This window comes from Rhinopithecus bieti, unplaced genomic scaffold (genome assembly GCF_001698545.2).
Source record: "Rhinopithecus bieti isolate Rb0 unplaced genomic scaffold, ASM169854v2 scaffold_574, whole genome shotgun sequence".
Taxonomy (NCBI): domain Eukaryota; kingdom Metazoa; phylum Chordata; class Mammalia; order Primates; family Cercopithecidae; genus Rhinopithecus; species Rhinopithecus bieti.
In genome coordinates, this window is record NW_016803605.1 from 3,174,107 (window position 1) to 3,202,044 (window position 27,938).

Below are 27,938 nucleotides of genomic sequence, written 5' to 3' on the forward strand. Positions count from 1 at the left end.
TTATTAGTTCTCTGATGTGGCATAACTCAATATTTTTCAAATTCTTTGATCCTCACAGAAACTCAAAGATACAAATATTCAAAAAAGCAAAACTGCCACCTTTAAAAGATAAACACTTCTAATATTTTAATGTATTTCTCCAGTCCCTTTCCTATGCATACTCGACATGGTTTTTTTTTATTAAAAATGGGTTCACACGATATGTACTATTTCAAATTGCTCTTCATATGTAATTATATATTGTGAACATCTTTCCATGGCATTTGTTTTTCCATATGATAATTTTATGATGTTGTACAGTTATATCATTGGATATGCTGTAATTTGTTCAACCAGTTTTTGTGTTGCCAAACATTTGAGGTCATTTACAAATTTTCACTGTCAAAAAGCAACAGTCTTATCCCTGCACCATTATACATGTGCAAGATTAGTTCTTCGGGATGTGTTCCTAAAAAATGAATTGTCAAATGAAAAGATACGCAGTTTAGAAATTTCACATTAACTGGCTCTCCAAAAAGTTATGCTGATTCAAATTCCTGTGAATGTAAGGCAATGCCATTTGCTCAAATCTTTATTCAAGGTTTACAAACTCCACCTGGTTAATTGACTCATTTAAATCTACATTGTCTGCATTATGCAACTATTAAAAGATTAAAACTTCAGGTATTCATTCTATATCAAGAATTGGCAAATATCAAGATAATTCAATAAAATCTGAAAAATCAGTGAAATCATCACTAGTTGTAATTTTATCATTACTTATTACACTTTTTTTTTTTTTTTTTGAAACGGAGTCTCGCTCTGTCACCCAGCCTGTAGTGCAGTGGTGTGATCTTGGCTCATTGCAACCTCCACCTCCTGAGTTCAAGCAATTCTCTTGCCTCAGCCTCCTGAGTAGCTGGGACTACAGGCATGCACCACCACACCCAGCTAATTTTTGTATTTTTAGTAGAGACGGTGTTTCGTCATGTTGGCCAGGCTGGTCTCAAACTCCTGACCTCAGGTGATCTGCCTGCCTCGGCCTCCCAAAGTGCTGGGATTACACACATGAGCCACCGCACCCGGCCTTTAAGTCCACTACCCCTTGTTAAAATCTGAAGATCTGTCCAGGTGTGAAGGGCCATCATTGTACCATCGTTGAGAAAATCGGTGGCTTGTCACATCTGCATAGCTCTTTCTCTTGACCACATTTGCCTTTGTATGCTGATAAATATTTTTTATTTCTCTTGCAAATTACACTCATTCTTTAGTCCTTTAGGAGAGCTTCCTGTGGGAAAATTAGAGCACACTGAGAACTAAACCAGGATTAATGTAAATTAGGGTTTGCAAAGCACTACAGCTCCATGGAGGTACAGGAAGTGATCCCTTCAGCACGGACAGGATGGAGTGGAATTACAGAAATGTCGTGGGGAGGTGAGACAGCTGCTTGATGGATGTGGTCCTGCACATCCTCTCAGAGGACTTGCCTTGGAGTTGCCTGGCTTGCTAAGTCACTATATTTAGCCTACAAGGGGCCAAGAGTTTTCTTCTTGTCTGCAGCCACAGGGCTCAGAATAGTTTTCTATTTTTATGATGACAAAAAAACCTAAGTCAAAAGGGATTTATTGACTCACATACTCAAAGTCTCCATGGCTTCAGGCTTGGCTGGTTCCAGGGGCTCAACAAACTCCCGATTTAATCTCAGCAGGAAAGTGGCAGGAAAGAAATATTATTGGCCACAGTGAGGTCACATGCCTATCCCTGGACCAATCACTGTGCCCAAGGGGATGGACTATGGTAATTGCCCAGGCCTGAGTTACATGTGCAACCTTGGGACTGGGAGGGGATCAGCCCTATCTAAACAACACAGCCTGAGAGTGGGGAAGGGTTGCCCTCCCAAAATGCAAGTGCTAGAGCTCAGTAAACCCTAATTTTGTTGTTGTTGGGTTTCTTTTTTTGTTTTGTTTTGAGACAGGGTCTTGCTCTGTTGCCCAGGCTGGAGTGCAGTGATGCGATCTCAGCTCACTGCAACCTCTACCTCCTGGGTTCAAGCAATTCTCCTGCTTCAGCCTCCTGAGTAGCTGGGACTACAGGTACCCACGACCATGCCCGGCTAATTTTTGTATTTTTAGTAGAGACGGGGTTTTGCCATGCTGGCCAGGCTGGCCTCGAACTCCTGACCTCAAGTGATTCACTTGCCTTGGCCTCCCAAAGTCTTGGGATTACAGGCATGAGCCACGGTGCCTGGTCTGGGGTTTTTCTTGTGTTTTTTTAAAAAAAAAAAACAAGCTCTCACTCAGTTGTCCAGGCTGGAATGCAGCAATGCAATCATAGTTCACTGCAGCCTCCACCTACTGGATTCAAGCGATCCTCCCACCCCAGTGTCCCAAGTAGCTGGGATGATGGGCATGCACCACCACACCCAGCTGGTGGGTTTTCTTCCAGCGTGTCCAGATCTTGTCGTTATGCTTCCGTGGCTTAGAGGAGGAAACCTCACCATTATCAGTGCAGGCGTCCCACCGTGAATACTCTCTTACACCTAATAAAATGACTATGATCACTGTTCATTAAGACCTTCCACGGTGACAAACCCATTAACCATCCCAGGAACACTGAAGGAAGTATTTTATCCCCATTTTATAGATGAGAAAACTGAGGCTCTAGGGTTTAATCAGTTTGCCCCAGGTCATCCAAATGGCAGAGTCAAGATTTGACCTGAGACCTAGCTGTCCCCAGGGCCCTCTCTGAACCACCACAGTGCTCTTCCTCCATCTCTTGAGAAGGGGATTCCAGATGCCAAGACCCAGAGCCAACTACAGAGGGACAGAGCACTGTCACTGGGTGGCAGTCACCCCTCAGGAGCTGCCCTCACAGGAGCTGTATCCATGGTGTGGCCCAAACCGTTGTTCAGCACTGAGTATTATGAAACTTCCTCCATCCATGTTGAAAGCAAACAGGGAATAACAACCAGGCTATTAGAGTTGATGATGGAACCTCAGGAACAGAATCAGATTGGCTGGGAAAGCCAGGACCTGCTGAAAACACGGGGATCCCTGCCATGAAAATTCATGTGCATTAAAGATGCCAAGGTGCTCAGGTCTGCATCAGCCCCCAGGCAGACCTCACATCTGTTCTGGAACAAGGGACACCACTGCATTTATTAAACACAACTGTTGAAGTCCCCCTGGGTACAGCATCCTAGAAACCACACCATCTATATTTCATTGTGATCATCTCCTTGACATTTATAAATTCATAAGGTATAATGAACTAACCTGAAATGGAAATCTCTTATTAATTGCATAAAACAGAAAGTGTACATTAAAGATGAATAAATAAACAAGATTGAATTTGTAGACCTCTAATAAACTGGCCATGAAAAGAGCCTTTGTCCACGTGACTCCTTGGGATTTGAGGACTCGGCTGGTGGCTGAGATGGCTCTTGGAGAGGCCAGTGGCTTCCCTCATCATGGAGGAGGTCATGCAGGCAGGTGCAAGAGCTCCCACCAAGATTGTGGACGCTGTTAGGTGTGACACCTTTTGCTGATTTCTGCTACAGATTCCAGAAACACAAGTGAGTCTCTGAGCTGGACATGCTTGCATTGCCTGAATTCCCAAGGCATGTGGAGATGCTCTGGACACTCAAGGACATGCATGCCCCTGGACTCAGCAGTGTGTGACGTCTCCCAGAGGCCAGCTCCCGCCCCTGCTAACCATCAGTATCATCTCAGGGTCTCCCTAGTATGTACCATCAGCAAGTTCCTGGGAGGGATGGAAACGCACCTAGAGCTTTCCTCTACCCTCTGTCTTCCTTTCATGGCCATTGCAAAGGAAGAACATCAGAGTCACATCACACGTGACTTCTTTCCTTTCTAGTCACAAGTCCTGAGAGAATTCAGACAAGAGTGATGTAACTGAGGCAGTAGGCAGAAACTCCAGGCCAAGGAGCCCTGGAGTCTGGAAAGTAGGCAGGGTTGTTCTATGTAACCTTGAGTTTGTGAACAGGAGGGATGATAAGCAGGGAGAGTTGCTGGGCAGAGGCTCAGGAGCAGTGGGAGGGGAAAATGGAGAGACACTACCATCTAGTTCTACTAAAGGATGAGAGAACACTATCTGCCAGCTATGGCCACAATGATGCTGTGTAACAACACACCAGGAAATTCAGTGGCTTCCACAATGACTAATTCTTGCTCACACAGCTGCAGTTTGGCTGAGGATCCACTGATCCAGGCCAGGCTCAGTTGGACTTTTCTACGAGCTGTGGGTTGGTTCCAGTGTCCCAAGTGTTTCTCCTTCTCTTTGGGCCAGCAGATGAGCCATGGCAGGGTCGTCTCAAAGCAATGATGGAAACACAATAGGGCAAGCCCAACCACACAACCAGATTTCAAGGGTGTGCTTGCATCATGTCTGCTAATATCCCATTGGCCAAAGCATGTCACATGGGCAAGTGCAAAGCCAAGGTGAAGAAGGATATTATGCCCTTAGTAGAAAAAACAGCAACATCACATGGCAAAGAGTGTGAATACAGAGAGAGATGAAGAATTGGGAACAACAGCACAGTCTACCAGAAAATCCATACCATCCCTTTGCAAATCACCACCAAGGCTGCAGCAGCTAGGATTTGGTTTAGCTATCAGTAACCAAAAAAAAAAAAAAAAAAAAAAAAAAAAAAAAAAAAAAAAAAAAAAAAAACAGCTTAAACAAGATGCAACTTTGTTTCTCTCAAATTCTTAAAGTCCAGAGGTGGCCAGTATAAGTGGGTATGGTGCTGCATGGTGTCAGGAACCCAGATTCCTTCTATTTTGTTGCCTCACTATGACTGGCCTCCAGTTCCCAAGTCACTTTATAGTCCAAAGTGGCTGCTGAGCTCCAGCCATCACATTCAGATTCTAGGAACCAGGAAAGCAAGTAGATAGAGAAGGGCATGCTTTCTCCATTTAAAAACACTTCCTGGGAGGGTAACACACATACTTTCATTTCCATCCCACTGATCAGAACTTAGAACATGGTCGCATTAAACAGCTGGGAAGGCTGAGAGATGTACCTTTCTTTATTCTGGGTGGCCAGTTAGAATTAGGTTTCTGTTCGTGTGCAAAAAGGAGAAGGGAGATTGGGAGAAAACACAATCTTTGTCACAAAGGCCAGTAAGTAGGACTGCCCGCTCCTGAACCTGCGTCTTGGCCATTTGTGTTAATTAAAACACTTTGGTGTGCAAGTAAAAGAAGCTCCATGAAGGGAAAGACAGGAATTTATTACATGAGCCAGGGCTGCTTCACCAAACCCAAGGGCATGGGCACAGCTGGGTCTCCGGAGTAAGCTGGAAGCCAGGACTGGCTTTGTAAGAAGCACAGAAAGCCCACTCTCTGCTTCTCCTCCAACGCCAGCTCCAGTCTTCCGGCTGGATGCAGATGGCCATTTTCTATGTCTCCATCCATGTGGCAAAGCAAACGGCCAGCAAGAGGCCAGAGTTAGCCACCCTCCGGTCAAGAGAAGGCTGAGGCTGCCATCTCTTGGTCCTGGGGAGGCCACTGGAGGGGACATTCATTCCTGGCTAGCCAGTGGCATCCTCTTCATCTCTGTATCAGAGCTAAATCCCTGTGGAGAATCACCTCCCTCGGGCCTCCCTGCACGTTCCTAGTCAGAGGTGGGCAGGTAGCCAGGTCAGACCCATGAGACTCTCCCTTTCAAACACATCCATTGTAAGCAGGGATGCAGGAATAGGGCAGGAGGAGCAAGCTTGCCTGGCACCACCCACTTCCAGCCTGGCTCTCCGTTTTACAGATGAGTTTTACAGCAGGTCTCCTGCTGACTCCGTGAGCTTCCCCATAGCTTGCCACCATTATCCATAGTTTGGTTTCTGTCACTTGCAACCAAATTATCCTGTCTGGCACAGATTACGCCACCCTCCCTGAGTCAGGCATGCTGGGGACAGGGTCACTGTTCCAACAGTTTCTGCGGTGACCACAAGGATGGGGGAGGAGGGGCCAGACAAGTCAATGGATGTCACACAGATATCCCTCTCCATGTCCTTTGATACTGCCTCTTGGGAGGCCTTCGGGTAAAGGGGAAACAGCACAGACTCCCATGTCAGAAACTATCACAATTCAAATCTCAGCTCTGCCACTCACTGGCTGTGTGATCTCAGGCAGGCAGTTCAACCTCTCTGAGCCTCAGTTTCACCATTTAGACAATGGAATTGGTGACGACTGTTATGCCTTGAGTTGGGCTGGGCTGAGGTTTGGAATATGTCTATAGATAAAGTGCTTGGCACATACTAGGTGTTGGGAAAGGAACAGCCATTATAACTTACTGGGTTTTACAGTGGGGGGCAAGGGATACCCACACTGGAATTTACTTTGGGCCTTACCCTTCCCCCACCAGCCCACCCCCCACTCCCACTGCACTCCATCCTCTAAGGCATGGGTCAGCCAAGTTTTCCATAAAGGGCCACATAATAGGAAATAGTTTAGGCTTTGCCAACCATACAACATCTCTATTGTAGATTCTTCTCTTTCTTCCATTTAAAAATGCAAAAACCATTCTTAGCTCAAGGGCCTTTACAGAAACGGGATGGGCTGGACTTGGCCCATGAACTGAAGTCTGTTGGCCCCTGCCTAAGAAATGGCTCTGCTCATCCCAAAATAACACCTCCAAGCAAATCCGTGAGAGCTCCCTGGACATTAAGGAGCAGCAAGCGCAGCACGAAGAACAGAGAACACCTGGGGGTTTGTCATCAGTCAGCCCCTGGGGTATGGGTCTGCCATCAGTCACCCCCAGGGGCGTGGGTCTGCCATCAGTCACCTCCTGGGGTGTGGGTCTGCCATGAGTCACCCCCAGAGGTATGGGTCTGCCATCCAGTCACCACCAGGGGCATCTCAGATGTACCTGCTCCTTCTTCAGAACCAAGCAAGGGGCCTCTTAGAACACAGCTAAAAATAACTGATTGGTGAAGTCCCTATCCTGTGCAAGACACTGCCCGTGAATGATTTCACTGAATCAAGATATGCTGGATCTATCCCCATTCTGCAAATGAGGAAAGTGAGGCCCAGAGAGGTTAAGTAACTGGACTAAGATCACACAGCTAATGAGTGTCAGAACCAAGATTTGAATGCCAATCAGTCTCTCTACTCCCATCCTTGGTTTCTCCTATCTCTGTGATTTACAGGAGAAACTCACCTTCCATCCTTGGATGTGGATGCTCTGAACCGGACACTGGTCACAGGCTGACCCTGAGGTTAGGGCTGCTTGGCTACTGCCACCAACGAGTGCCCACCAGCCCCCGGGGCCCCCTTGGACTGGGCCAGAAGCCCTCTCTCCCTATTGAAGCAAGGCCTAATTTGCAGAGCTCTTCGGGAGATCTCATGCAGCTAAAAGGAGAGGCTGTAAACACTAAATATAACTGCTTGAAGCGGCGCTGACAGTTCCTTGCAGAACAGGGCCCTGATTATATAACGAGGCTGCCTCGGGAAGGGAGACTTGCGCCTGCTCAGGTTTTCCAAAAGAAAAAAGAAAATCAGATAAAGAAAGTTAAAACTGTGATCCTTAAAGCTCATTCATTCATTCCCTGGACTGAAATTTATTAAGCCCTGACTGTGAGCCAGGCACTATCACAGGCACTGGGGATGTGACAGCGAATCTCACAGACAAAATTCCCTGCACTTGTGAAGCCGCCGCCAGCCTAGTGCAGGGAGACAGACCATAACCAAATAAATAAACTACGGAGCAGGGCGGGTGAAAACACCTCAAAGTCAAACAGGCAAAGAAAGTATTTTTAGAGAGGAAGAGGATGATTTTAAGCAGGTGAGGAAATCTGAAAAGATGACATTTGAGCAAATACAGAGAGTGAGAGAAGGAGCCACTCAGGGGTCTATAGGGAGAGGCTTTCAGGCAGTGAGAGCAGAAAGTGCAAAAGCCCTAAGGTGGGACCATGCACCCATTACAGAGGCACAACAGAAGACCCACTTACACCTGTAATTAGGTTGTTATAGGGTGTAGTTGACCCTGAGAAAGGGAGATTAGCCTGGCTGACCCCTTAAAAGAGACTGGACTCTTTCTGAAGTCAGGGATTTGAAGTGTGAGAGATTCAATTTGAGGGAGATTCTCCGCTGCTGGCTTTGAAGATGGAGGAAGCCAATGAGAAGACATGTGGGGGCCTCTCGGAGCTAAAAGTAGCCCTGGCGGACAGCCAGCAAGGAAACGGGGACCCCAGTATGACCACCACAGAAACTCAACCCCCACATGACACAACTACATGAGCTTAGCAGAGGGTCCCAAGTTCCAGATAAGGACACAGCCCAGCCAACCCCTTGATTACAGCCTCGTGAGACCCTGAGCAGAGAACCCTGCCAATGCCATGCCTGGACTCCCCATCTACAGAACTGGGAACTCATAAGTGAGTTTTGTTTTCAGCTGCTAAGTTTGCAGTAACTTGTTACATAGCAACAGAAAACAAATACGTATTCATTAAATATCTTTGAGCACCTACTATATGCCAGGCCCTGTTAGGTGCTGGAGACATAGCCATGAGCAAGAGAGACAAGACTCCTGTCCACACAGAGCTTACATTCAAATTAGGAAAATGGACAATGGGCAAGAAATACATAATGGACACAATAATTCACAAGATAATGTGAGAGGGAGGTAATGCCAGGACAATGGCCTAACGGGCTGTTTCTTTTTCTTTTTAGGGTCTTGCTCTGTCACCCAGGCTGGAATGCAGTGGCGTGATCATAGCTCCCTGCAGCTTTGAACTCCAGGCTCATGTGATCCTCCCAACTCAAACTCCCAAATAGCTGGGACTACAGGTACTTGTCACCACTCCCCACTAATTTTTTTTTATTTTTTGTAGAGACAGGGTTTTGCCATCTTGTCTGGGCTGGTCTGGAACTCCTGGGCTCAAGTGATCTGCCCACCTCAGCCTCCCAAAGTGCTGGGATTACAGGTATGAGCCGCCATGCCTGGCCAATGGGTTAAGTTTCAATGGCCCAGGCCAACAAACCAGCCCCCGGCAGACAGAATCTTTAGCCCAGTCGCCTCTCCAAAGCCCTGTGTGATTTGCCCCACCTATCTCCAACCTCATCTCCTGTTGTTCTGCCCTCTCTCCTTGTGCTGGAGCCTCCTGGATATCCTTCTCTTCCCCAAACATACCATGCTGTTCCCACGTCAGGGCCTTTGCACCTGCTGTTCCCTCTGCCCAGAACACCCTTCCCCCAGATCGCTGCATGGCTAGCTTCCTCTCATCTTTAAGGCTTCTCCTGAAATACCACCTCCTCTGAGACCTTGGCGGACCACCCCATTTAAAGAAGACTTCCCACCCATGAAGCTATTGATCTACCATGTTTTATTGTCTTTATAGCATGTGTCATTCTCGTAAGTTATTTATTAATTCACTTGATGGCTTACTTCCTCCCCTGGAATACAAGCTCCACTGCTGCAGAAACTGTCTTTTCATCACTATTTCCCTGGGACTAGAACAGTTCCTGGCCCGGCACAGACACTCAGGAAATATCTGTTGACTGAATGACTGGAAAATTCCTTTGATCAGCCAGTGGTTGTTTTTATTTCCTCCATGGGGAATAAAAAAAGCACTGAAAAAAGGAATAATTCATAGAAAAATGAAAATCCTAAGCAATAGTGAGACATCCATTTGCATAATGACAAGCATCTGATTTTTAATATAATTCCACCTCCAAAGTGAAATGTTCGCTATTCAGATGCAGCCAGGCCCCATGAAAGGGCTCGGATACACAGGAGCGGTAGTTACAAGGGTGGGAGTCAAAATCCTCCAGCGGCTGCTTCCCCTCCATCGCAACAGTCTCAGCTGCTGCCGTCTAGAACTTGCCAGCTCTTCCCCACACTGTCAGCTGTCTAATCCAACACCCGTTCCCAACTTCTTTCTTTCTCCCTTGCCTCCTCGCTCTAGAAGGGGTGGGAAAACTAAATACCCCCTGCCCCAGACTCTCTTGCAGTCCTACTTCTGTCCCGTGAGATGAAATAAAACAATCTGAAGATGATCTGGGGATCTCCGCTACTAGCTTTGAAGATGGAGGAGGCAAATGAGAAGACATGTGGGGGGCCTCTAGGAGCTAAAAGCAGCCCTGGCGGACAGCCAGCAAGGCTACCTTAAAAAAAGAACAGTGGTGCCTGACCAGGCCCTATCCCTTTTTCCTGCTTAAATGTAACCTTGATGGCTGGAGTCACAGCAATCATTTTGTGACCATGAGGAGAAAGGGCAAGCGAATCACAGAGATTTTTGGTCCTTATGTCACTAAGCAGCTTTATCATTACCCATAAATAACTACCTCTAGAATTCTTGGTATATGAGAAAAATAAATCCTAACTAGGCCACAATGGTAGAGCTTCCTGGTGTTTGCAAGCAAAAACATTTCTTGCTAATATGCTGACTGCATGGGTACAAGCAGCTTCATTTAAGTGAATGAAACTTTGTCTTTTGCCCAAAGCAATTGCATACCCATTATCTAACCTCATCATGGCAACATCCCCTGAGAGTCTGCATGGGCAGACTTTAGGTCCCCCACATGTTAGGCAAAAAATCCGAGATTCAGAGAGGTTAAGGGACCTGCCCCAGCATCACACTGCTATGCAATGAAACTTGAAACTCAGAACTAAAACCTGGGCCACGCACAGGCATTCATGCCTGTTATTCCGGCACTTTGGGAGGCCAAGGTGGGAGGATAACTTGAGTCCAGGAATTCAAGACCAGTCTGGACAATATAGTGAGACCCCATCTTTACAAAAAAATATATAAAAATTGGCTGGGCATGGTGGTGCACGCCTGTGGTCCCAGCTACCTATGAGGCTGAGGCAGAAGGATCACTTGAGCCCGAGAGGTTAAGGCTGCAGTGAGCTATATCATGCCACTGCACCCCAGCCTGCGTGACAGAGCAAGACTTCGTCTCAATACATACATAAATACTAAAACCTGGACTTCCAAATTTCCAGAGTCCAACTTATGGAGAGACAAGAACTCATAATATAAAACAAGATCCCTGGGGCAGCCCTAATAAACCTAAAAACAAAAACTTTCGTTGTAAATTTCGGCTTTAGGCTAAGAGAAAACTGTCATAACCCACTTAGAAACCCAGGACCCAAGTATTCCAGTCTCAAAGTAGTGTTGTGATCAGTGTAACAGTGTCTGTCAACTACAAGGGAACTCCAATAAAACTTACGTCCTTATTTGCATTTCTTGAATGCCATAAAGGCAACACATGGTCCACAGAAATATTTCTTTAAATTCTCCTCCCCTTGCTGATCTATGTCCTTCACACTCCATGCCTCCTCTTATTTCTCCAAACTATCCCCAAACCTCTCCTCCCGGCCTCTTGTATCCTTCTTCCCGTTCCACTTGTCAATTTATTGTCACTCAGCTCCAAACCCACCCTTCTTTGCCATGTTTGGTGATCCTGGAGCTGGGCCCTAGAAACATTTCTCCTTTGCCAGCTGGTACAATGTTAGGCTTTGTCCGTAGAGGGCATGGGTTACACTGTGCAGCTATACAGCAGGAGAGCCCGTCCACTCTGGGTTCCTGTCCTCCTCTCCTACTGCAAGCAGCTCTTCTACCAGCAGCTCTCAGGTCAGCTTCAGTGACCCTCTCAGGCCACACTCTCCTCATTTGGTGGCCATTTCCACAGTAGCCTTGAGGGACCCTCAGCTACACTCTCCCCACACAGTGGCACTTCGTGCAGGAAGGTCCAGCCATCCCCTCAGGCCATCCTCGCCCACCCAGAAGCAGCTTCAGCCAACCATCTTTGACGTCTACGTGACCAGCTTCCCCCGACCGGTAGGCATTTCTTAGAAGAACAGCTGTGGCACTCAAATGGTCGGCAATGGCAGATGGTGTATCATGGGAACCAGCTTCAGGCTTGCGTGCGTCTGGGACAGTGGTCCTCATACCAGCAAATGCATGTTCTCAATAGTAACCACATTCTGCTTCGGAGGGACTTGGTTCTTGGCTCAGGGATAGAATAGGTTCCATATTCTCACTCTCCATTGTCCCTCAGTTAGAGGGAGTAATAACCCTTTTTTTTTTTTTTTTTTTTTTTTTTTTTTTGAGACAGTCTCACTCTGTTGCCCAGGCGGGAATGCAGTGGTGTGATCTCAGCTCACCAAAACCTCCACCTCCCATGTTCAAGCAATTCTCCTGCCTCAACCTCCCTACTAGCTGGGACTACAGGCACACACCACCATGCCCGGCTAGTTTTTGTATTTTTAGTAGACAGGGTTTCACTATGTTAGCCAGGCTGGTCTCAAACTCCTGACCTTGTGATCCACCCACCTCAGCCTCCCAAAGTGCTAGGATTACAGGTGTGAGCCACCACTCCCGGCAATAGTAACCTTTTTATACCTGATATTTCTAGACCCCTTAGAGTTCTTTTTGACCCCATTAGTAAGTTAAGCACGTCTTACTAGTTAATAATTCTTTTTTTGTTGTCATGTGTCTGTGCGTGTGTGTGTGTGTGTCAGTCTCTCTTTGTCACACAGGCTGGAGTGCAATGGTGCAATCTCGGCTCATTGCAATCTCTGCCTCCTGGCTTCAAGAGATTCTCCTGCCTCAGCCTCCCCAGTAGCTGGGACTACAGATGGGTGCCACTATGCCCAGCTAATTTTTGTATTTTTAGTAGAGATGAGGTTTCACCATGCTGGCCAGGCTAGTCTCAAACTCCTGACCTCAGGTGATTCATCTGCCTCGGCCTCCCAAAGTGCTGGGATTATATGTGTGAGCCACCACGCCCAGCAATAATTCTATATATTGGACTTCCCCAGGTCAAATTACCGATGTAGAATCAGTCAGGGTCTCCTGATTGGACCCTGGCTGATACAGAACTAGTTAAGAAAGTGGTTCTAAATACATACAGATCTCCAGGAGTGGGATTTGGAGACTCGCCATGCCTTTGGAGTTGAGTGCCATGCTGGGATTTTGACCACGTGAAATGGGGCACCAGTGACCCACAGCAATGCAGTCCCATCACAGCGAATCAGTCACACCATCACCTGTGGTTGGTTCTGACAAAGTGCTGACTGAAGCACATGCCTTGGGAAGGCAGGTGGCTGAGGCACTTGACATGATGCCCATGACGATGGCCTCAAGGCTGTAGTGTGGGGATAGATGCTTCTGTGTGCACTGGAGCACCTACAGGAAAATAAAATGGAATCTCAGGTCCCTTAACTCATATCAAAGCACAGTCCTAGAGCCAAAAAGCTTCCATGATGCCCTCAATGAAAATTCTTATTTATTGTAGCTGGCTTATTTACATTAGCCAGGACTAATGCTACTGAAAATTAAAAACGCAATTGAATTGTATGGGTTATAGAATTCCACCAGGTGGATTCACAGCCTCACCACATTTCTCATGTGAAAGGTAGGACATTAAGGCTGGGCACGGTGGCTCATGCCCGTAATCCCAGCACTTTGGGAGGCAGAGGCAGGTGGATCACCTGAGGTCAGGAGTTTGAGACCAGCCTGGCCAACATGGCGAAACCCCATCTCTACTAAAAATACAAAATTTAGCCAGGCATGGTGGCGTGCGCCTGTAATCCCAGCTACTTGGGAGGCTGAGGCAGGAGAATTGCTTGAACCTGGAGGGCGGAGGTTGCAATGAGCTGAGATCACACCACTGCACTCCAGCCTGGGCCATAGAGCAAGACTCCATCTCAAAAAAAAAAAAAGGTAGGACATTAAAAGGGATGCTGAAGCTTAGAATGGGGACATCTGGTGGGACTCAGATGAAACTGAGAATCTTGAACCCACAAGTCACTCTGAGCCTCTGTTGCCAAAGGAAGGAGCTTGCTCTGTTGTGTCTAAGGAGACTAGCTGTCCTTTTCTTGAAAACTGTATGACAATCTCACATGAGGAGATGCCCATTCTCCTTCAGACCCACCACAACTACTCCCTGTTGGCACCTGACTCATACATAGAATCTTAGATTTTTAGTACCCACTATGGCCTCAAATGAGATAGCTTTTACACCACGAGAACTGCAAGATTTTGCCAACATATATTGGCAGAAACCTAAGGAGTGTGTGGGGGTGTCAGACCAAAGCAGGCAGAAGAACAGGAGTAGACTGAACTCACTGACCAAGGTGCACTAAGATTTTGGATATCATGTGTTAGTTTCCTTAGCTGGAGGTGGCTCTCAAAGCTTATTTGGTTAGTGGCTGGAACTAGGACTCCATGGTGGCCTAAGTTTAGTTAGCAGAGATGCCAGAGCTACCCTGGCACGCTATGGCATGCAAAGGCTTAGGGAGATCGGAGTGTTGAAAGGATTTACCATGGCAACCTGCATACCCACCCACCAACTACATACCCCAGGAGACCCCAGAAAATGCTTTCTCTGTGAAAGAGCTGAGAAATACATTCATGGGGGAAACAGCTGCATCCTTAGAAGGTCTGCGGCTTTCTCCTTTGTAGGCCAGGTATGATGGATCGGGGGTGTGACCACCATTGATAGGAGCTCCCAAGAGCAGAAGCCAAGAGGCAGTGCCCAACCTTCAGGCGCAATGCAAGCGTACCTGCCATAAAGGACCGCACCACATGCCTGTAGTCAGCAAGCCCTGGCCTATAGGAGGTTTGGCAGAGGCTAACTGTCCCAAGGTCCCTGGGACTGAAATAGAGAAGCCCGCTCAAGTATTGCTTGGGGACTCATTTCACAACAAAGGGAGTGGAGCAATGGGTTCAGGCCCATAGAATTAACTTCAAGGAGAAGGAAAAGAATCAGAGGCACAGAAGACAGGAGAGGCAAGAAACCAGCAGTCCCAGAGGAAGCAGCAGAGAGACAGCAGGTGCTGTTGACTGTCCGGTTCCTGGGAGGCCGAGCTGCGTGTCCTGCACTGGGGCCTCGTGTGAGACTGTAGTATCCTCCTGAGGCTGTGTAGTATCGCGTGGGCTTTGTATTCTTTCCCTGTCTAGCAGATAATAGATCTGTAATTATTGGCTCAGGGCAGGGATGTGACTTTCACAAAAGCAGATACAAAAGCCTTTAAGGTTTTTTGTTTGTTTGTTTTGTTTTTTGTTTTTTTTGAGATGGAGGCTTGCTCTGTTGCCTAGGCTGGAGTGCAGTGGCACAATCTCAGCTCACTGCAACCTCTGCCTCCCTAGTTCAAGCGATTCTCCTGCCTCAGCCTCCTGACTAGCTGGGATTACAGGCATATACCATCACGCCCAGCTAATTTTTGTATTTTTACTAGAGACAGGGTTTCACCATGTTGGCCAGGCTGGTCTCGAACTCCTGACCTCAAATGATCCACCCGCCTCGGCCTCCCAAAGTGCTGGGATTACAGGTGTGAGTCACCGAGCCCAGCTTCCTTTTGTTTTTCTTTCTCTTTTTTTTTTTTTTTTTTTTTTTTTTTTTTTTTTTGAGACAGAGTCTTGAGGTGTTGGCCAGGCTGGAGTGCAGTGGCGCGATCTTGGCTCACTGCAACCTCCGCCTCCTGGGTTCACACCATTCTCCTGCCTCAGCCTCCCAAGTAGCTGGGACTATAGGCACCCGCCACTACACCCGGCTTTTTTTATATTTTTAGTAGAGACGGGGTTTCACCATGTTAACCAGGATGGTCTCGATCTCCTAACCTGGTGATCTGCCCGCCTTGGCCCCCAAAGTGCTGGGATTACAGGCATGAGCCACCATGTCCAGCCTTCTTCCTTTCATTTCTCAAAGACCCTAGCTCTTAGGTTCTGGAATCATAAAGTGAAATGTCCATGGGAATCAGGCTAAGTACCGTATGTGAGTGAAACAGGGCTGGTGTAGGGCAATAGGGAGTGGACTAGACTGCGGTAAACTGGAGAGTGAACGCTCTGCTTCAAGACGTTCCAATTTAATGTTTTAAAAACAACGCTAGGGAACAGGTATTGGACTCCAGATTGACTGGGATTTTTTGAAATCACAGAGGAATCAGGACTCAAAATAGAAATAAATCTGAGTGGTAGAAAAAGGAAGGGGAATGGCTGTGGTAGACACCTGTCTTGTGTGTACCCCTCCGTACATCTGGAGAATCCCCCACTGTCTGAGTCTTCATGAGAAACGGCAGCTGCCTCGCACAATAAACGCCAAATAATTTTAAAATAATAATGGTAGGCCGGGCACGGTGGCTCACCCCTGTAATCCCAGCACTTTGGGAGACCAAGGCGGTGGATCACAAGGTCAAGAGATCAAGACCATCCTGGCCAACGTGGTGAAACCCTGTCTCTACTAAAAATACAAAAATTAGCTGGGCGGGGTAGCGTGCTTATGGTCCCAGCTATTCCAGAGGCTGAGGCAGGAGAATCGCTTGAACCCAGGAGGCGGAGGTTTCAGTGAGCCAAGATCGTGCCACTGCACTCCAGCCTGACGACAGAAAGAGACTCCATCTCAAAATAATAATAATAATAATAATGGTAATAGCTAAAACTTAAAATGCTTACTCAGTCACCTCTTCTACATGCTTCACATATATTCTGTTATTTAGTTCACGCAGCCCCTCCCCCAGAGAGGTGGGCATGACTACACTATCCCCATTTTGTAGATGAGCAAGCTGAGGCATGCATGGCGTCCAAGCTCACACAGACATGTGGCAGAGCCTAGATTCAAATCCAGTCTGGCTCCAGCATCCACGCACTTAATGCCTTGCCACCCTTCCAGTGAGGGTATTAGCTTGTGACAGAGCTCGGCCAACTAGACTTGGAATTTGGAGCAACTGATCTGAAGCAGCAGAGACAGGGAGAAGCTAATCCAGTGGCAGCAACAATGTCGAATATCCAGGGACAGCAGGGCAGCGGTGACGATCGGCTCTGATGTTCTCTGACTCTGTCGCCCATTGCCTGGCAGCAGTGGTAGCGATGGCCTCATCAGGCAGATTCCATGGCATGCTTCCCTTTGTCTGCACGTCCTCTTTGGAGACTATTTTTGCAGTTTCTCAACAACTCTGTGAGCTCTCCAGGTGTTGTTTCAATAAATTCCTTTTCCACTTGTGTCAACTGGAGTCCACCTTTGTTGCTCACACCCAGGTATCCCAACTGATGGGCCCCATTTGATGCACACCTGTGTCTGTGATCCCAGATCTGTGGCTGCAGCACTTACAATAAGCTCTCTTGTGACTCAAGCTTCTGTGGGAGGGATTCTGGCCTTTGCAGCTCTCCAGCCCTGTATTCAAATAACCCTGACTTTCCAGACTCTGAAGCCACACCAGGAGGGGAACAAGGCTACAGGTCTACCCAGCTCTAGTACAATCACATCTGTTCAGGTGACAGTGGCCAGGACTGCTGCAGATAGTGCCATTATGGCCAGGTATTGAGCTGACCCAGATGAGGGTGTTTTTTTTTTTTTATCACATTTCATCATTATTAAGAATTAGCTCTGTGTCATTAGCACACCAAGCTATCAACTCAAATCCGTCCTACCATCTGGAAGAGGCTCACACGAACACCATGGAGCCCAGATGGATGCTGTTAGGAGAGCTGTGAGCAGAGATCAGCAGAGAGGGAGGGAGGGAGAGACAGAGAAAGACAGAGCAGACACAGAGAGAAATAGAGACAGACAGAAATAGAGAGACAGAGACAGAGAAATAGAGAAACGGGGAAAGAAAGGGAGAGACATAGAAAGAGGGGAAGGGAGAAAAAGATAGATAATGAGAAATAGAGACAGCCATAGAAAAACAGAGAGAGACTTATAGAAAAGGGAAATCAAAGAGGAGAGAGAGATACACAGAAAGAGAAACATAGAGACAGTGGGAGAAGGGGAGAAAGAGACAAAAAGACAAAGAAAGAGATGGAGAGTGAGCAAGAGAGTTGTAAGGAGAGAAACTGAGAAACAGGGACTGTAAGAGAGACAGACAATGTCGAGGAGACCCCATGACAAGGAGAGATGGGATGTGTCAGGGCACCCTGGGACAAAGTTCCTGGGACAGATAAAGCCACAGCTGTGCTTCCCTCTCTCCCAGGGACCACGCCTTGCAAAGGAAGGTGGGGCCCTCCTATTAAGGGGTCAAAGGTGAACAAGAATGAGGAACAACCCAAACATCCATTAATAAGGGAGGGGCGTAAATTACACAAGATTCATACAATGGAATACTATACAGAAACTGAATTTTAAAATATTGTTTTTAAAAAAACAAAAAAGACACAAGTTTCAAGGAAGAACTCTCCTTAGGAGATGTGTTAGTCTATTCAGGATGCCACAACAAAATGCCTTAGTGGGTTGTTTATAAGCAACAGAAATGTATTGCACATAGTTCTGGAGGCTGGGCAGTCCAAGGTCAACGTGCCAGCAGATTCCATGAGGGCCCACCCTCTGCATCACAGGTGGCCCCTTCTTGCAGCATCTTCGCTTGGTGGAAGGGGTGAAGAAGCTCCCTTGGGCCTCCTTTAAGAGGGCACTAATCCCAATCATGACAGTGGGGCCCTCATGACCTTGTCACCTCCCAAAGGCCCCACCTCTTGCTACCCCCAAGGTAGGGATTAGGTTTCCACATAAGAATCTTCAGACCATAGCAGGAGACAACAGTCCTAATTATGCACATTTGTTTCAACAGCTTCCCCAGCTCCGTCCTCAGCTTGGCATTGCTGGCAGGTGACCTAAGACAACAGAAGGGTGTCACTAAATCACATTTGGGGCTGTCACCATGGTTTCCAGAAGAACATTTGTGAAGCACACCCTTCCGTCTCCCTCAGTTGAAGCTGGCCTTGAATCAGGGGCCTTTGGAGGAAGGCAAAAGGTTCTAATGTAAGGAGGTGAACACCTTTCCCTCTCACCTGCCCCATCCCCATCTCTACCCACCCCCCAACACACACACACACACATAGCCATGGCTGGGACAGTTAGCAAGTCCTTCTCCCAGCCTGGTCAGACCCAGAGCAGGAAGAGCACTGTGACAGAGTCCCCTCCCAGAGCCATGCCTCAGCAGGCTGTTCCCAGGCTGCTCACAAAGGTCCCATGAAGAACCCGGGCAAGAATCCATTTGCCATGTGCCCCATTTCCTAGATGTGGACACTGAGTCCCAAAACAGGTGATGTGATAAGCTAGCCAAGGGCCAGGACTTCTGCACTCACAGCCTGCCAAGGGGGCCAAGGGGGAGCCACGGTTTCTGCCTGCACAGCAGCCGTTCCCTTCCCTGCTGAGAGGAGGAGGCAGCTCTCCTTTGGTGAACTACAAAGGGATGTTGTTGAAAAGGGATGCTCCCGACCATGATTGGTCACATGACCCAAGCCTAGCCAATCAGATTCACAGGGAGGGTTTGGGACAAGCCGGGTACCCTAATTTCCACCAATGAGAGTCAGGCCTGAGAGTTTTGCTGGAACCCCTGGTTCCGAGAAGTCCAGCTTCTTGGAAAATGCCCCTGGAGTGTTCTTGGGTTGCTGAGAAGCAGGCCCTGAGAGGAGGCCAGGAGGACAAGGGATATTGGGGGTGATTCCTATGAAAGATAAAAGGTGGAGGAAGCAGAACTGGGAAGAAAAGCCTTTAGCCCCTGACGCGAATCTCACGGCAGCCATCACAGCAAGGTCCGGTAAATTTATACTTATATTTATATTATTATCAGATATAATACTCATCATCTAAAGTATTTTGAGTACCACACTTAAACGTTTTTGTTTTTCCAAACTTGACCTTTATACATCAAAGGAGGCTTCTTTCCACCCCGCACAGCTTGGATGGAGCCAGTGAGCAGAACTAGGCCCAGCCACTGCCTTTGGTTTGTCTTCCTCTGAAGGAAAAATACACCAGCAAAGACGACGTTCTATCACCCAATTTGAGTGTCTCATTACAATTACATAATGCTAATTGCCAGCTTTGTGTTCCATTTGGCAACTTGTTAAAGTAATTGAACAAAATATAACTAATGAACAATTATAATGAAGTTCATAATTAGGTCCTTGAAACACTTGATACAAAAAATATTTCAGATTCTTTTTTAAAAATACTGTACTCAAGTGAGGTGAGGTGAGGCCGACCCAGGAACTGGAGAAAGCTTTGAATGGCTCCTCTGGTTTGAAAGGAATAAAGTTCCTCAAATCATTACCCAGGTAGCAGCACTGGCCTCCCAGAGCTGATACACTAATTTGAAGGAGATGGTGGATGTGAGTGGCTAACTCGAGGCTTGGCAGGTAGTAGGTGAACAAGAAATACTTGTTCCTTCCCTCCTGTTGGGCAGGAAGTTCACTGAGGGGAGACAATGCTATCCATTACTGTCTATATTCTGTGGGGCCTTGTCTGGGAGCCTGACACCCAGAGGTTCTTCGAAAGTGGAGCTAAAAAGAGAATATTGAATCTGCTGCTTCCTGAAGACCTCCTTCCCCGCCACTCAAGATGAACAATAACAGAGGAACCACAGGTCACACACTCAGATGAGCAACAGTATAGCGGACTCTGTAGTTGGCAACCCAACAGCCATTACCACAATCGAGGTGAAAAATACAGTATCTAAATAGTAACTTCACAGTGGAGAAGACTGGAAGCCCCACCTTACCCAAGCAGCCAAAGTTAACATCCCCAATAATGGGACTAATGAGCATTAGTCCCATTATTAATAATGAGCATTAGTCCCATTAATAATGAGCATTAGTCCCATTATTAATAATGAGCATTAGTCCCATTATTGGGGCTCTGATGTGTGGCCTCTGATATGACCTACCTCAAGAAGGCCTCAGCACCACCTCCACACAGTCCTGCCAAAAGTTCCTAACTGAATCCAAACATCGGGAGCCATCAGACAACCCAATGTGAAGAGCATGCTGCAAAGTCACTGGCCTGTCCTCTCGAAAACATCAAAGCCATGGAAGGCAAAGAAAGTCCCAGGGAGTTCTTCTGATTCACGGAGAATAAAGAGATGTTTCAACAGAGTGCATTGTGTGATCTGGGCCTTTATTCTGCTATAAAGGACTTTTTTTTTTTTTTTTTTTTTTTTTTTTGAGATGGGTCTTGCTCTGTCCCCCAGCTGGAGTCAGTGGGCCATCGTGGGCTCACTGCAAGCTCCGCCTCCCGGGTTCATGCCATTCTCTTGCCTTGTCCTCCCGAGTAGCTGGGACTACAGGCACCCGCCACCACGCCTGGCTAATTTTTTCTTTTTTAGTAGAGATGGGGTTTCACTGTGTTAGCCAGGATGGTCTCAATCTCCTGACCTCGTGATCCGCCCGCCTCGGACTCTCAAAGTGCTGGGATTACAGGCGTGAGTCACCGTGTCCAGCCAAAGGACATTATTAAGACAAAGGCAGGATCTGAAAAAGGTTAGTAGATTAGATAATAGTAGTTTCCATGTTAATTTCCTGATGATTGTGCTATGGCTATGTAAGAGAATATCCTCGTTTTTAGGAATTCACAATGGAGTATTTAGGGACAAAGGGACATTGTGTCTGCAGTTGACTCAAACCATTCAGAAAAAAAAAACCACATAAGTGTGTATGTATGCATGTGTGTATATGTAGGGAGACAGAAAAAGATTAAACAAATGTCACATGATGCCAACATTTGGGCAGTTTGAAGAATATCTAGAACTGTTTACGTTATTCTTGAAATTTTAATTTGAAATTATGTCAAAACACAAAAAGGAAAGGAATACAGATACCTGCTTCCCAGTTTCCTCTAGAGCTAGGGGTGGCCAAGAGACACAGTTCTAGCCAATGAATTGGGGGAGAAGGCTACTGAGGATCTTTCTGGGGATAAATTTTCCTCTGGTAAAATAAGAATGGGCTTCAAAGAGACTTCTCACTGCACTGGCTGGCTCCTTGCTTTAAGAATGTGAGGATGTGATGCCAGAGCTGCAGCAGCCATCTTGTGACCATGAGGAAAAGGCCAAGAAACTCACAAAGCTGTCCCCATGTATGAGTTTCCCTGATACTGCTGCCCCACTTATTAGGTTACATAAGATCATTCAATTCCTGTACTCCTTCAATCCCATTCATCATTCCAGGCCCAATGTCAGAACCTGTATCACTCAGGACCAGGCGGACAGGGCAGCCCCCATGTCAAATATTACCAAAGGGAAAAGAGAGCTCCGGAGACTCTTACATCAGCAAGGAAGTGCTGTGGCCTAGAAACGACACGTCCCTTCCACTCACAACTCATTGGCCTTCATAGAACACAGGGCCTGGCGCTGATTCCACAATTCTTATTCTTGAGGGGTTTGCATGCCTAAGTTTTGACCCTTTTCCTCAACTATAAATTCCTCATCGTCAGTTTTTAAAGATACTGATGCCCAGATTTTCCCCAAACTATTCAAATCATCACCTGAAGTCAGGAGTCCGAGACCAGCCTGGGCAACACGGGGAAACCCCATCTCTACTAAAAACACAAAAATTAGCCAGGCGTGGTGGCGGGCGCCTGTAATCCCAGCTACTCAGGAGACTGAGGCACGAGAATCACTTGAACCTGGGAGGCAGAGGGTTGCAGTGAGCCGATATCGTGGCACTGCACTCCAGCCTGAGTGACAAAATGAGGTTCCGTCTAAAAAATTTTTTAAAAATCAGAATCCCTGCGAGTAGGGCCTGGAAATCAGTATTTTACAATTCAGGTATAACATACATTTATAGTCCACAGCAAAAATTTTAACTGTACATCTCAAATATTTTTATTATGGTAAAATATACATAACATAAAACTTGCCACTTTACCCATTTTTAAGTGTACAGTTCAGTGGCATCAAGTACATTCACGGTGTTATGCAAAAGTCACCACCATCCATTTACAGAACCTTTTTATCATCCCAAACAAAAACTATGTACCCATCAAACATGCTCTCCCCATTCCTTCTCTCTCCCCATCCCTGAATAAGCTCTGGTCTACTTTCTGTCTCTATGAATTTGACTATTCTAGGTATTTCATAGAAGTGGAATCATACAGTATTTTTCATTTTGTGACCAGGGTCTGTCACTTATGATAATGTGTTCAAAGTTCATGCACATTGCAGTGTATGCCTGCATGTGTGTGTGTGCACATGTATGCATGTGTTCATTCCTTTTCATATAATATTATGAAATAAAATGTGTTCTGGCCGGGCGCGGTGGCTCAAGCCTGTAATCCCAGAACTTTGGGAGGCCGAGACGGGCAGATCATGAGGTCAGGAGATTGAGACCATCCTGGCTAACACGGTGAAACCCCATCTCTACTAAAAAATACAAAAAACTAGCCGGGTGTGGCGGCAGGCGCCTGTAGTCCCAGCTACTCGGGAGGCTGAGGCAGGAGAATGGCGTGAACCCGGGAGGCGGAGCTTGCAGTGAGCTGAGATCTGGCCACTGCACTCCAGCCTGGGCGACAGAGCGAGACTCCGTTTCAAAAAAAAAAAAAAAATGTGTTCTATCCCTACAACAGAATATTATTCAGCCACAAAAAGGAATGAAGTTCCTCTATCTTCTACAGTATTCTATTGCAGGGATAGAACACGTTTTGTTTATCATTCATCAGTGACAAACGCTTGGGTTGCCTCCGCCTTTTGGTGATTGTGAATAACGCTGCTGCAAACATTAGCATACAAGCATCTGTTTGTGTCCTGGCTTTCAGTTCTTTTAGGTATATACCTAGTAGTGCAACTCCCAGCTCACAGGGTAATTATAAGTTTAACTTTCTGAGGAACCACCAGCATGTTTCCACAACAGATGCACAATTTACATTCCCACCAGCGAGGCACCAGGGTTCCAGTTTTTCCACATCCTCCTCAAAGCCCAGCTGTTTGGTACACATATATGAACTCAAGTAACCACCATGTAGATAGAGACATCTAACATTTCCTGTACCCCAGAAGGTACCCTCATGAGAATCGGTATTGTTGCAAGCTCCCCAGCAGCCAGGGTCAAGAACCATGCCCTACACTTTTAGTGGTTCTATCTCTGGCAAGGCTGGCTAACACTCAACCTAAAATAAACCTCGAGTCTAAAAATGGAACATTAAAAATGACATTGTCACCTTGACAGAGTGGCTAATAATGCTGCAGCGTGCAGGTGCCCATCAATCATGGGCCTCTGCCTTCTGTTTGGAGAGCTGAGGAAGATGCCAAGATGGAAAGGAGGGATGCAGCACAGGACAAGCCAGGGTGGCTGCCTGGGCACGGAAATCCCAGCCCACACCTCCCCAGGCCTCTCCCCAAACTGGGAACAAGAAATCTAGCAGCCAGACAGAAGCACTGCCTTCCCTGAATTCAATTTGCAAGGTCAATCATGTAAGAACCCAGGCCTAATAGAATTGTCACATCTGTGTCACAGTCATTTACAACGCACTCTTGCCGCGTCTGAACACGAAAGCAATTATGTGATACATACTTTGGCAAGAACCTGAGGTTCCCATCAAGAGGGATAGAAACACTGTCAAGTCAGGTTATTTAAAGAAAGAAAGAACGAAAAGAAGGAAAGCTACAAAGACACATTCATTATGAAAATTTGAAAATTTCCACTTCCCTAGAAATCACATAAGAAGACTTAAGAGTCGGAACCCCTTTGAAAGCTCCATTGTCTTAAGAGTATAAATAGCATCTTTTTAGAAACACACAATTTCAATCAAGCTGGAATAATGGGAAGTACCATTCATGGAACGTTGTCTTCTAAAATTTCATGACACATGAAATGATTCTCACTCCAAATCTAATTAGAGGCTCAGGCATATGAGAGTTTGTGACAATGTCAAAGCGCTTGGAAAACGTACATGTAATTGATCTTCTTCACTGGGGTATGATTTCTTTTAATCAATCTAGAGATTCAGGAAGTACCCAAAGAAAGGACCACGAGAAACAAGATTATCAAAAGAGGGAGTCTCTCTATCCTTCTTGGGAGCTCTTTCCAAAAGGGCTGGCCTTAGCCCATGGAACCTTGGGCCAGTACTTTGAACCTGAGCCTTATTCCCCATCTTCAAAATAGGGATAATGATGACACCTACCTCCTAGGGTTATAGTCAGGATCGTGGTCCTGGAACAGTGCCCAGCATACAGTATGTACTAGAGCAATGTTAGCTATTATTGGCACCAAGTGGCTAAGCCCTAACGGCTCAACAGAACCCAGCCCAAAGCCCACACAATTGTGACTCCAGCCCCTGAAGCCAGTGGTCTCAGGCCCTGTTGCAAAAGGACAACTCAGCAGACCACACAATAGGAGCCATATCCTTTAACCACCAGACAGCCCAGGCTGACAAAAAACTTTAATAACAGGCACAGAGGGGACCCGGTAGTCATTACCAAAACTGCAGTTCCCTCCGCCCCAGCCTGGGTGAGACATGAGCACCCACCACCTCCCTCTTCAAATGCCTTCTTTCAAGTGCCAGTTCCCACCAGCAGTCCTTCAGCCCTGCTTGCCTGCAGGCCAGGGACTCCTGCCCCAGGCCACTCAAGGTTTCCATCCTACCTGCGGCCTCTGATGGACCATAGAAGGGTACCGTCTCTGCTCTCCCAGGGTATTTTTCGGGGAAATGGGCCACTGACGAAGACAGGCGGCACAGCACACTGCTCACAGAAGTCGGCAGCCAGGATTCCCGGGCTCCAGTTCCCAGTCCACTACTGTTGGCTGGCTGACGCTGGGTGGGTCAAACTCTCTGCACCTCAGTTTCCATCCTGTAAAAACAGAGATCACAAAAGCATCTTCTTTGTGGGATACGTATGAGGGTTAAAGGAGTTGGTGCTTTACGTGCTCAGGACAGCCTGAGAGCTCACTGAGGGTTTGCTCAAGGAGTGGTTTCCACTCTGCTCAGCCCACACTGTAGACTTTGCAGAAACAGGACTATTTTTCAGTAACCAAAGTTAACTTTTTATGAACTCCCACTCTTGTAGGGATGCTGAATCTGCCATCGGTGAGACTTCCCTTCTTTCCCCAGTGTTGTGCCTATATTTGGGCAGGAGTGTGTCTCGCCAAGGCAGGGGACGGAGGGGACATGTTCTCACTATCGCCTCCCCGCCGTGGTGCCCACTGAGGTGGCCTCATGGCTCTCTGGATCTAATCATTGACCCAGGGAGGCCCTTCTGGCAGAACCTGGGGATGACGATGATGCAGACCCCGCAGGGCTGTCTGAGGGCTAACGAATCAATGCACATGTAGCCCTCAGAACAGGGCCCAGCCCATGCTGGTGGTCATTCCATGTTAGCCACTTTGACCTGGCAATCGGGGACCCAAGGAATGTGGGCCCAGCCTTGCCTCATCTTCCCTTTTATTCCAAGAGAAGCTGTGAAATCTCCCAATTTCCACATTGGCATTGGATCCAAATAAACAGTGATTGTGAGAAGCAAGCAAGATACAGCTGAGGGCTAGATTTGAACCCTTGGCCATCAGTTTGAGACGTCTGTCCCTTGTGGCTAAGTTTGCCATTCATGGCTAGTCCCATTTTACAGATGGAAGAGGTAAGGCCCTGAGTGGTCAAAAAACTTGCAGTATGACCCAGTTGGCTGAGTCAGGACTTCAACCCAGACTGCTGGAGCCAGGGTCAGTCCTCTCACACTTGTGCCTTCCATTAACATCCATGGCCTTTAGACAGAGCAGGCTCCTGTTGTCCTCAGCTTCCCTGTGGCTGTACCCGACCTTCTACTTGTATTTACATCACCAAATCCCTGTTCCAATTACGACTGCTGTATAACTATACCGAAATTTAGTAGCATACAACAAAAGTGATCTTATTATATTTCACAGATTCCATGGGTCAGGAATTCAGTCAAGGCTTGACTGGGTGATTCTTCTGTTCCACGTGGTGTCAGCTGAGGTTACTCAATGATATGCAGCTGGCAGATGGCCGATCCAGAGGCTGAAAGATGGCTCCATTCATATGCCTGGTGCCTTAGTGGGGATGGCTGGAAGATGGGGCTCTGCTGGGACTTCTGACCACAGCGCCTCCACGTGGCTTTTCCAGCATGGTACCTCAGGGTATGAGACCTCTTAAATGGTAGCAGGTTCCTGCCAGTAAGCATCCCCAAAAGAACCAGGCAGAGCTACCTGGTTTTCCTGGTCCAGGCTATAAGTCACTGAGTGTCACCTCTGCTATACTTTATAGAACAAACCAGTCACCAGCCCACCTAGATTGGTGGGGAGGGGATATAGACATGCCCCTCACCAAAAGAAGTGTCAAAAATTGTGTGGTCGTTTTTCTTTAACTGCCACAACCCCTGAGGTAACTGTAAAGTTCAAGAGCACAACAATTTTATAAGATGGATTTATCCCGGAAGGGGCTGCTGCTTCTCAAAAGGTAGCCTCCCACTTAAATCCCATGGATCCTCAAAACCCAATTCTTTCATCTGCATTCTGTGCAAATAAGCCTCATTTGTCTTCGTGACCCGTGAGCATGCAGACCTAGAAAGACTTTTTTTTTTTTGGAATTCTGATTGGGAATTCTTCCAGGTCAGAACCAGGCAATTCTTTAATTCTCCGACCGCCCAAAACAAGGCCTGTCTTACCAATCTGCATGCATCCACCATCACTGGGGACCTCATTGCCTGAGGCAAAGGTCCCCAACCTTTTTTGGCACCAGGGAACTGTTTCGTGGAAGGCAATTTTTCCATGGGGAGAATTGATTGTTTCAGGATGAAACAGTTCCACTCATCAGGCATTAGCTTCTCATAAGGCGCGCACAACCTAGATCCCTGACATGACTGAAGTTCACAACAGAGTTTGAGCTCCTGAGAGACTCGAATGCCACGGCTGATCTGACAGGAGGCAGAGGTCAGGCGGTAACGCTCTCTCGCCTGCTGCTCACCTCCCACCGTGCGGCGCAGTTCCCAGCAGGCCACGGGCTGGTACTGGTCCACGGCCCGGGGCTTGGGGAACCCTGGTAAGCCATCTAGAGTCAGGCAGAGAATCAAGCAGTGACCTAAGCTCACGACTCAGCCGCGGCATTTCTTCCTCACCTGGAATTCTGCCTCTTCACAAAAGCCCCATGACTGCTATTAGGTGGAGGTGCTTGTCACGCCTGAGATCCATCCTCTCCCCGTTCAGCCTCCAAGCCCTGATCCTCCCCTGAGGCGCCTCCATGCCCCAAGCTCAGGTCACGTGTTTCCAGTTGAACGGCCCCTCCTCCTGC

At 47.3% G+C, this 27,938-nt stretch overlaps 1 protein-coding gene across 1 annotated transcript in view; it reads right to left on the reverse strand.

The window, feature by feature from the left end:
• Positions 1-25,460, reverse strand: part of LOC108540461 (transmembrane protein 132B-like) — a gene marked incomplete at its 5' end in the record, with an annotated part of 373,298 nt that extends 347,838 nt beyond the window's left edge. The window contains one exon of the mRNA XM_017889540.1: positions 25,286-25,460. Coding sequence (XP_017745029.1) covers positions 25,286-25,460 — 175 coding nt within the window. The remainder of the gene's footprint in view (positions 1-25,285) is intronic.
• Between the last annotated feature and the right edge of the window lie 2,478 nt (positions 25,461-27,938).